Genomic DNA, 11,100 nt, shown 5'->3' on the forward strand with positions numbered 1-11,100 from the left:
CTGTGTTCATACAAAAAAGTCTCTGCAGGCTTTTTGAGTTAGATTGTTGTGCCTTGATACCAAGTTTGAACTGTGCGATGAGTGGACGCACAAGGCTCTTGAAATGGGAAGCATTTGAAAGATTGAGGTGAGCTGGGAGAGCCTTGGTTCTGCCTTCTTGTCTCTGAGATTTCTCTGCCAAAGCAAGTACATACTTACTTCCAGAAGAGAATTAAGGTGCAAACTAGCATGTGTGCTACAAGACCAGAGTGCTAAAGTTCTGGCGCACAAGAGGGTACAAAGCATCATAACAGCCGTATTTTCTGGCAGCACTTGGGCTTTTCTTGTTAAAATAGGGGCTTTGCTGTTGAGCTGAAAAAGTAGACTGGTCATCTGGATTCCTATGTCCAAGTTAAGCATTTTTGGTAAATGATTTTGATTCTTCATCAAGGAATCATTAGTTTCAGTTTAAGAAGTCCAGTTCAAGCTTCACACATTGTTTTATGTTAGAAATGTATGCTTTTTTACGTTGGCCAGTAGCAAGTGGTATTTAGTTTACACATTCAAGCAGGACAGCTAAAAAAGATTAAATGAGAAATAAATGGAATAATAGAAAAAATTAGTTCAGGGCGTGTATGAGAAGCAGGGAGTGGAAGCAGACAATGTCAGGTACAGTCTTACACACCAGTAACATGATCATCCTATGGAATTCTAAGTACCACACAGTTTTGAAACATATATAGATCACAAAACCAGAAAGTAACTGATTGAAGACTTAAGTACAAAAAATATGACAGCACTTCAGTTCAGGCGAATACTGCATAGCTTTCTAAAAAATGGCTTGACATGTATTTCAGGAATCTGACCTTGACACTAAAATCATACTCTGTTTACCTGCTCTTATATAAAGATTTTACTTGCCATTTGTTCAAAGTCATTCTGTGAGAAGGAAGATCAGTCATTAAGTCATAAAAAAACTAACATAGTAGAAAATGTTGAACTGATTGATTATAAACAGTGTTTAGCCACTGATATTTTGACAGCCATTAATTCTTTTAAAAAGTGATTAATTTTTTGAAAATGTTATTTTTGTTTCCAAATACTTCCAAATGGAAATCACGTCATTGCAGCAGATAGCTGTTAAAAAATATTTTCATGAAATTTCTATTTGTATAATAAAGAAGTATGAGGCGTAATGTTGGAAAAATATTTACAGTGCTTTACTGTAGGAATTCTAGAACTATTCTCAACAAAAACTTTTCTGATAAGACAGAAGGTGCCATAACTGCTTCTAGTTTGCTAATAAGTTATCTTTCTAAGTAGAAGAAAGTCTTCATAAGTGTGTCAGTTGAAGTAAAATGGGATAAACTTTTCTTATCTGTAGACGTGATTAGTTTGCTTCGTGTTGATTTTAAATATAATTGTTGTTATATTGTTCTGAAGTAAATAGTAATTTCATTTATAAAAATAACAGGCTTTCTCATTTTCATTTCTTCGTATCAAACTCTGAACAATCTTGGTTTTCAGTCTTCAGCACCCCTGCTGATGCTTCTGTATATTTCTCTTTGAAGTGGTAAGGTCTTGGTTGTTGGGCAGTGTTGCAGATCACAGACATTCTGAGCAGCAGTGGAGACTTTGCTCACAATCATCTTACACCAGAATTCAGTGATGCATTAAAAACTCATTTTTGAAATCCATATTAATTTATATAATGTAGGAAGAGATTTACATTTACATGACGTGTTTTCAAAATTATTAAATGCTTTATATTATCCTCATTTTCTGTGGGTGTTTTTTTTTTTTTAAACTGGATTACTGTGTACGTGAAGCATAACATTTTTTCATTTTTTTCTGCCTGAACTTGCTGTACTGTTATTATACAGACTGATTAGGTGATGAATTCGCAGGAGCTGGATTTGGTGTTTGCATCTTCCACCAAGAAAAATGAGAAGATAGGAATTTGGTGCTGAGGTTCAGAAGCAGAGTAGACTGTTCAGAGGGCTGACAGAATGTTTGGCTCTGTGTTGGAAGCTGAGATCTAGAGCAAAGGAACAGCTGCTTTAAGTGAAGATACTTTCAACAAATATAAAATGAAAATTTTAGGAAATAAATTATTCTAAAACAAGTTATAAAACAGTGCAGTCCTAGCTATGAATAATGCTCTGTGAGAACTTTGTTCTGGTTTTGTTGACACACTTCTCCCTTCCTGATGGAGAATCATTCCTTAAGAGTTGAGTCTCCAGTCTCGCTTGTTATCTGGATACTACAGTATATCAGGCTCTAGGTTTTTGGCTGTTTTAGGAAGTAAATGTTTTGCCAGTAGGCAGATCAGTATTGCTTGATTGGAGTATGTGTTGTCATGGGAAAAAGTTGAAAGCTGAATGAAAACACTCTGTGAGCCAAATCCAGTCTCTTTTTAGGCACCTGCACCACACAGGTTTGTGGCTTAGTTTAGGTGCTTGGCACATTGCATTTAGACCTTTTTGCCATTGGAAGAGGCATGCAGGTAAGAGGGTGTGAGTGTGTTGAATTTGGATTCAATAGCAGATGACAGTAAGGAGAAGAGGAGCATTGCAGTTTGAATACATTTACACAGATTCTCCAGTAAATGTAATGAGGTTCTGTGATAGGGCAATATCAGCTTGAAGCACTCTTTTACATTGGTCCTGATGTTATTCACCTGGATGGCTTATAGCTTGCTCTAAAGACTTAGCATTGAAATTAGTCTATTAAGTTCCTGTATCCTTTCCTCCAATTTTTGGAGACTGATCAAACTGATTTTCAGAGTTATCTTCCTGCTTATATTTGAGCATTGAGTTTACATTTCCTTCAAACTAGATAACATCAGATATTTTAGACTTTAAGGAATGTATTTCCACATCCAGTGCCCAAGAGAGTATTATCAGATTCTTCACTCTTCAGCTGTGCTGGAGACAAAATGCCTATAGGCTAGCCATTTCAGTCCTCCAAAGTACAAACCAGGATACTTTTTTTTTTTCCCACCTCAAAAATATAAGCTTCAGTCGTAAGTTCTGCTACATCAGTATAAAGTTGACTCAGTTGTCTGTTCCTGGTATTGCAAGACTGTGATCTCTGTGCTCACATGCACAGGAACAATGGTTATTATGTGTAATGTCGTACAAAACACCACTTATAGCAGGTAATGAAATGCTTTCATTAGTAAAAACAGGATTGAAAATGAGAAATAGAAGTGAAGGTTAACAGAATGTTTCTAAAATGCTTTAGGTTGATAGTTCTTCAGCTCTGGTGTAGCTAAATATTCTGGGTAGCATAACAATTTGTTGCCCTACCAAAATGGGAGGGAGGAGCTGGAGGAGATGGGAAGGAGCATTGATATGGACAGCCAAAGTGTGCAGCTTGCTAAGATGTTATATGTTAGTGTTTAACTACCCTGTGTTAAAGAGACTGGTTTTTTTATTGTAATGAAATTGCACGTCTGATTTGTTCACTAGCCAGTGTTGAAAATGCATAGATGATACTTAGCTTGGAGGAAGACATAACATTTTACAAATAATGGCATATGGTTTTATTTTGGTAGTGGAGATGAATGCCTCAAGTTTCTTCAGAAGTTAAATAAAGAGTGTAGCAACCTGACTGTTCCTGTGCAGACCATAAATAAACATTTCCTCGAAAATTCTCACAAGGTATTCAGCAAAAGGGGAAAAATTACTTAGAGTTTGAGGGGAATAGTATTATTCTACCTTTGTAAAATGACAAATGTGTATACTAATCAACTGTCTTAATTACTTTTAGTTTTATAGAAGTGTCCAATGTTCTGTCTCTAATGTAAGGGGCTTTTTTGAAAAATTTGTTTCAAAAAGTCCAATCACCCACATAAAGATAAATCTGCTTTTCAGTGTTTCTGCTGTTGATTCAAGTGATTCAAGTGACAAGTTTCTAGAAAGGCTTAAAGAGAATAGTAGATCAGCGTCATGTATAAATCATACAATGAAAACCTGACAGAAATGAAATTATAAACTTTTTCTGACGCTGTCTTTGATGCTACATCAACTTGTATTAAGTTATGACGTACAGGTTTTGTGGCAAACAACTCTGACTCTTAACAGATGGTACTGCGGTGGGCACCAACTGAAAGATACATTGAAGTTTGCAGAGACTTGATTTGCAACGTTGAAAAGCTGGGAGAAGAAGTTAAGAGACTGAACGAACTTGTGGCAAAGGTGGGTGTGAGGAGTGAGACGATTACAGTATAGAAGTTTCTGTGTACAGCATTGAATGTGATTTTCATCAGTCAAATGTTTGATACCTTTTTCTACCAGCTGCAATCTGAACATTGCAACTACCACTCCCCAGTCTCTTTCCACCAGTGAAATAATCTAAAATATTCTAGAACTGTGTGGAGAGTCTCCATAGGGAGGTGTAGTCCATCATTTTCTTTATATCACGGGAAGTAATTGAGTGGGAAATATCCCTGTGCACTTGGACTGCCACTGTGGCATAAATGCCACTGAGAATACTTCTTAATTAAGGAATCTTTTGTTTGGAATTATTGACTCTCAAGGAAGATAGTACGGTTTTATGGATTGAATCAGAGGCATCCCAGATAACTTCACAGAGTGACAAAAGAAGAGGGTGGGAGAGGTCAAGGCTAGATGTTAGCACCACATCAGTCTTTCTCAGACCAACACAATGATATGCTCTTGTCAGATGGGGTCATTTTAAGTAATAGGCTAGTAAAATGAATGGCTGCTGGGATAGAGTAAATGGAGCATCAGTGTCAGAAAGGAATCTGTTACTAAATGAAGCCATGTGGAACTCAGACTTTGACTATAATGCTTCTAATGCAGTTTCCTGTAGTTTAAGTAAATCTAACGGAGTATAACAGCCTTCTCCTAATAAATCACTTAACACCAAATGTATTTAAGAGATTGCAATGAAGAACTTCTAGCTGTTGGTGTTCCTTAGTTTGCGTATGCAGAAGTCAACAGCATGTATGTATCTGCTTCCTGTGGGTACAGGCCAGTTGTAAGCGAGTGGGGTGGGCCTACATTTAGGTGTTACTTGCACTTACTCTTCTATGTACTTAAGATTTTGTAGCTGCCAAGATGTAGCATGGTGGCTCTACTTACTGTTAAAGAGACAATAAACATTAGCCTTCCAATTATTTCAAAAATCTAATTCCTGTTCTGTTAAAGTACTATAGTGTGTTATTTATCCCACTGATGAAGACTTTAATCCAAAGCATTTTGGCATTTCTTAATTTATGGTGGACCGCTTTTGAATCATTGGAGAGCTCTGAAACATTTATTATGAAAAGTGTGAATTTAAATGAAACAGTGAAACCTCTTACATAGCAATGTGCTAATTCCCTTTATCTAAATCTTCGATAGTAACAGTGCTGCTCTGTTAGTAATATTTTACTGTATCAGCCCATGACATCAGAGGCAGATGTTGGTGGGATGGCAGTAGAGGTTGAACCTTCCCTCCAATATCCCATTACATTTGTTGCCATGTGACAGATGGCAGCAGAGGTGCAGTCTGACAGAATGGCATCTGACATAAAAGGGCATATGAAACAAAGGTGTGTCACTGAATTCCTCTGTGCAGGGAAAAATGGAGCCCATTGACGTTCAGTGCTGCTTGTTGAGTGTTTATGGAGACCAAACAGCAGACGTGAGCACAGTGAGGCAGTGCATTTCAACAGTGGTGGCTGTGGCAGTGGGCCACCTCCACTGGTGCAGATTGTTAGGAGTGCAGCATACAGGCTCCTGTTCGTTGCTGGTGAAAATGCACAGCTACTGGCAGTGATGATGTTGAAAAATAGCGCTTTGTAGCTGGGAATTTGCTCTATCAAATGTTGTTTTCGTGCTCTTTGTTGCTTTTGGAGTTTCCGTGGAAATAAATAGGAGGCATTACTTTTAAAATGGTCTACATGCACTTGCTAAGCTTAGTCATAACAGTACTTCTTTGCAATACGTGTTAAGTGCATGACATGCAATTTTTGTAAGTGATGTTTAAAGTGGGATGGCCTGCCAAGCATTGTAAACTAAGGGAGGGAAGCAGGACCCAACCCTGCTGCACTTCATGGCAAGGCTCCACTCAACTTCAGTAGATATTTGGGCAGGCATTTGTGAGATACTTTCCCTATCACTTCAGTTTTAAAAAGTCTTGAAAGCTTGATCTGTTACATGTTTAACTTTCTGTTTCAATAAACAGTTATCCTGGTAATTAAATTGAAAAAAATATTTTAATAACAAAAAAATAGGTTAAAATATTGGTTGATTAAAGTTTAAGTGTTTTGGTATCAGATTTTTGTAGCATGTGTTGGCAGTATGTTTCACTCCAGAGGAATTCAGTTTGTAAATGATTTGTTTTCTAGAATGTGTTGCATAAAGAGCCATTGACCATCAGATAAAATAAAGGTTTGTGTGTATTTATTTCCATTGAATTAAGGCGCAGACGCACAGTTAGAAAGGAGCATTTCAACCCTAAGAATCCAGAGTTATACTTTACCACACACTTCAGAAACCCTCACACTAACCTTTACGTTTTTTTCATGATTTAACATCTGCCTCAGGAAGAAGAGCAGAGGAGTGACCTCAGCCTAGTGATGTTTCCAGAAAAATCACTCACCTTGAAAAAAAGATTAGTAAAAATGGGAGCAGTAACGTTGCTTGGGTTTGGTTTTTTCTTTTTTATAACTAAGTTAGCAGTAAAGAAAAACTGACTCTTTCAGTGCTATGAATAACTTGTGCTCAGTGTTATGTAGCAGAGATGAATTCACGTGAAAATTTGTGTAGTTTCATCATATCTGTCGCATTTACATTTGGTACCTATTTTGATCTAGCTGTAAACATAAAATCTGTTTGCTTTAATGTATCCTAATGTTTTAGGTTCAAAGTTTTTTCTGGTATAGACTATAGATACAAAATCTTATCAAAGCTGTGTTGCTGGTTTTTTTTTTTTTTTCCCTAAAGTTATAGTTATTACTTGATCACAAGTTTTTGGTTTAACTGTTGTTGCAACAACTGTTAGCTGTTCAGCTGTTGTTCACATAGGTAAACATAAGCAAGCAATACTGTTGTTTATCTTGGATGCTTGTAAGCAAATTGGCAATGCAGGCGTGTTTTGCTTTGTTTCTTTTTTTAAACATTGAGTATCGTGTGATTGTTATGTTGAAGAAGTTCATTTCTCAAGCATAGATTCTTAAGAAAAACTTTATGGTGAGGTATATTTGTCACAGCCACAGGACTGCACATATCCTGTCTAAAACTCATTTCCCACTGAACTGTGCTATTCAAATTATGTGTGAGATAAATTTCCTTTACTTGTATCAGTAGTTTTATCACTACAAAGGATTCTAAGAATACTAAAAGGATTTATAGCAATCATTTGCTATAAGAATGCAGGCAACTTAGAAGGAATATTAGTATTTCTTGACCTTGACTTTCATTGCAGTGGTTTCATGTTAATTTTCCTCTTAAGGTTTTCATCATTTTCATTGTAATTCTGCAGCAAAACTTTAATATCTGTTTTTACAGCCAGTTTCCACACTGAGTGCATTGAGGAAAAAAAAAAAAAGGGGGGGGGGGGTGGGAATTGGTTTAAGTGATCCAAATCACATTCTTGTAGTCTTCAATGAACGCCTGTAAAAGTGCTGCACGTTTGTGATGGGATGTTCTTCTGTCAAAACAGAAGCAGTCTGGAAAACCATCATTAGACTCAGTGGGTGTGCCATGCTTTAGCGTGCTCTGCTCCCAGAGGTGTGTCCAGTCATCATCTTGGATGCTCCCTCTGGAGAATAGTAATGAGAAGGTAAAAACTGAGTGCTGCTTCAGGTAGTTATTGCTGTCACAATTGTTTTCTGCTTTTGATTTGAGAAAACTACCTTGGGCGTTAGTATGTTTCCTTGCTATTGTAATTGTGTTACGTGTCAGAAGCTTGTTCACATTGTCTTTGCAACGTGTAGGTTATGCAAGTGGAATTATTTCAGCCACTCTCATGGTGTGTGTCATACAGCCCTTGGAGAGGATTCTGATTCTTAGCTTTGGTATTCCTCCCTTCTCCACTACAGTGAAGATTTGCAAGTAGCTGCCACTCCAGAGATGCATTTCCTGCCTCTGGTACATCTTGCCATTGGAGACAGTAATGAACATTATTTTTTTTTCCCAAAAGTCTGAAAAAATTATCCACTTTATGCAGGCCTTTGAAGCTGACCTTGCAGGTTGTGCAGTTAAATAGGAAAGCTGCTCCAGAAAATAGATTTATCAGCATTTAACTGAATTGTAATAATGTGAATGATGTTGTCAGTGTAAATTTACCTATGCTGGGGCAAGGGAGGGAGAGAATAATGCATAATATTCACTGATAAATGTTTTCTAGCTTGAGAGTTACAATAAAATATTCTGTGCAGAAATGAGTCATGGGTCTGAATGTTGTACTGAACTCCTAAATGCATGAAGTCAGCAGAAAGATGATAGCTTAAATTCCAGACATCTTCATTTTACTACTACACTTTTGTGCATGCCATTTCATTATTTGGTTCTGTCAGTTCATGTCGTGGATCTAAAACTGAAATACAGATACAGAGAGGAGAGCTTTTTTTTTGTTGTTGTTGTTAGGTTGTAGGAAAAAACAATGTATTTTTCTTAAATGATTTCTGTTTTGCTTTAGAGTTACTTGAATTGACCACTTCGTTGATGAAGTGGGTTGTGCATTTCTACAGTAATCTAAGCTGGCTTCCAAAATGCATTTGAGAGAAGCTGCTACTGTTAAGATGTCCTATACCTTGCTTATTTCACGTGTTTATCATCAAATTGTGACACTTCCGTGTAGAAAACTTACAGGATAAATACAGGCTTTGTGTCATCAGCATCCTTGGTGTGTTGTAGTGTTCAAGATCATCATTCAGAGTGGCATAAATCACACATGAGAAGTGAAGGTCTTGCACTAACCAGTTTGATCTGTGTCTCATTTCATTGGTCAGGAATGAATTGTGCTGGGTGAGTAGGATATGTAAAGAGCCAAATAACTAAGGTTTATTCTAACTCAACATACCATTAAAGAGAAAAAAAAAAAAAAAGTGTATTTTCTCCAGATTCCAGACTCGGGCTTAAACAATGAATTTCAAAGTCCTTTATTCACTTTCATGTTGTTCCAGTGCCTTTTTCAAATTCCTTGTTTGAGAGGGTATCACAGTATGGCTGCGATAGGGCAGGAAACAAAGAGATTACTGCAAAATCTGGCCCTTAAACCATGCTGTCCAAATTGAATCCCCCAGCCAGCACCGGGTGAGGCAGCCTTTAGATGAAAATAGGCCTGCTGAGAGGCCTTCTTCTTCAAATCATCACATTAAAGTCATTATCCTGGAATAGTAATAGTACAGTGATTTGCACATCTATGAGGGGATGGGAGGAAAATGCTAAAGAGCTTTGCATACATTAGGCAGGTAAGCCTCCCAGCCCCGGGAAGGGTTATTTTCCTTTTACAGTAGTGCAAATGGGGAAGCAGGAGGATTGAGCCGGTTGGAGTTGGGGCCAAGCTCTATAGGTACAGAGTTGCTTAAAGATGCGGTGAGGTTCCTACTTGGCCGTGTGATGTATTGGATACCTAACTGCTCTGAATGCAGTGGCCTTTTCTGCATCTGTGGGCTGTTAGGTAAAATGTAGGGCCTTGGGTGAGCCTGTAGAGGGGACCTAATGAATTCTACTTCTCATTTGCCCTGTTCATCCTGGAGCAGGTTGTGAATGAGAGATTTTGTGTGTTCTGTCTCTGGGATTTGGATTTTTCTCCACTCTTTGACTTGTGGAATACTTTGACTGTACTAAGGCATAACCAATTTTTCCTGATTGTTTCTAGTTGCAAGGAGTAGACAGTAAGTTTAGGTATGTGCATTCTTAAATGGGAAATGAATGGGCTTCTTTAATCACATTCTCTGTTCACTTAGAGAAATGCTGCATTCATTTGGTTGCTTTTTTTTCCTTTTTCCTTGCCCAGCTGCTTTGTTATGGACAAAATATAAAGGTGAGCTGTGCAATTTGCTCCTTCCCCTCTTGCTTGCTTTGAGTCTCTCCCAGCATTCCCCAAAGCTGTTAGCTTCTGCTAAAAATTCCATTTGGAAATGACATTGCCTATTCTGGGAAATTTCTACTTATCAGAGCTCTGGATTTTATATACCAGGACTTGTAAGTGTTAAGGTATGAGATGAAGTAGTACTGGCATTGGGCGAATAATAGGGTGTTTGTCCTTACCAGCTCTAACAACTGCTAAATTATTTTCATTTCTTATCCTGACACAAACAGTGCAGTTCATGTGACATGGAGCCCAGGAGGTCCTTACAAATGAGACTTGGGGGCTCCCTCTGAGGGATTTTAAGTTCTGAGATGTGTCCCTAGCTGTGATGTGTGTGGAAAGATGACCTCCACTTCAGGATTTGAGGGTTGAAGTATTCCTCCCAGATGAGCCTTCCAAGCCTCCAGAATTTCTGAAAACAGTCTCTGTGAATGTAGTAGCACAGGTTTAACTACATTATTTTCACTGTTTTGCTGAAAAACTTCAGCCCCATAAGGTATGCGCTGATGAAGCTGGGCTTTTGGTTTGCATAATGCATGGTGTAATCTCTTGTCTGGATGAGTAATGGTGTGGGTATTGCACTGTGAGGATGCTGAGGGCTCAGGGTAGTGAGTTGAGGGGAGGCTGAGGAAGCTGGGGCTGCAGAGGCCAGGGAGGGGGATGTGGGGTGTCTCTGTGTGTGCGGGTACCTGATGGCAACAGTGTCCTACTGCTGTCGGTATGGGATCTGAGAGCAAAGAAGCTATTGATTGAGGAGGGTGTCTTGGAAAAGGCCAGTGATCACCTGCTGGGTGCAGCTCCAGACGGGGCCGTAGGGCCTGCAGCCTCTACTTAGGTCCCAAATCCTGCTGGGATCTGTTGACTTGTCCCCACTTTTTCCTTCTCCCTCTCCTGTTAACTGAACCAAGATTCGTGCTGCTTCAACACCAGAAACTGAAGTTGGCTGAAAATTGAGGTATTTCTTTATGCACACTGACAATGCTTTATTGAATAGATTTGCCCACTCTTCTGTTGCTGTGAGCCCCTGGCACTGCTCCCTGGACACACAGTTCCTGTGCAGCTGTCCTG

General features: G+C 38.5%; 1 protein-coding gene across 6 annotated transcripts in view; it reads left to right on the top strand.

Moving 5' to 3' along the window:
- Positions 1–9,039, top strand: part of ASZ1 (ankyrin repeat, SAM and basic leucine zipper domain containing 1) — a 40,351-nt gene extending 31,312 nt beyond the window's left edge. For 2 of the 6 annotated variants that reach the window (XM_090137254.1, XM_090137259.1), the window contains exons 11-13: positions 3,539–3,644; positions 4,068–4,181; positions 5,569–6,194. In XM_090137254.1, the coding sequence (XP_089993380.1) occupies positions 3,539–3,644; positions 4,068–4,181; positions 5,569–5,769 (421 nt within the window). In that variant the 3' untranslated portion in view covers positions 5,770–6,194. Of the gene's footprint in view, positions 1–3,538; positions 3,645–4,067; positions 4,186–5,568; positions 6,196–6,538 lie in introns of those variants that run through there. The other 4 variants (XM_090137261.1, XM_031615389.2, XM_090137244.1 and 1 more) reach the window with 4 other exon arrangements.
- Positions 9,040–11,100: the final 2,061 nt, after the last annotated feature.

Source organism: Phasianus colchicus, chromosome 1 (genome assembly GCF_987193195.1).
Source record: "Phasianus colchicus chromosome 1, bPhaCol1.hap1.1, whole genome shotgun sequence".
Lineage (NCBI taxonomy): Eukaryota > Metazoa > Chordata > Aves > Galliformes > Phasianidae > Phasianus > Phasianus colchicus.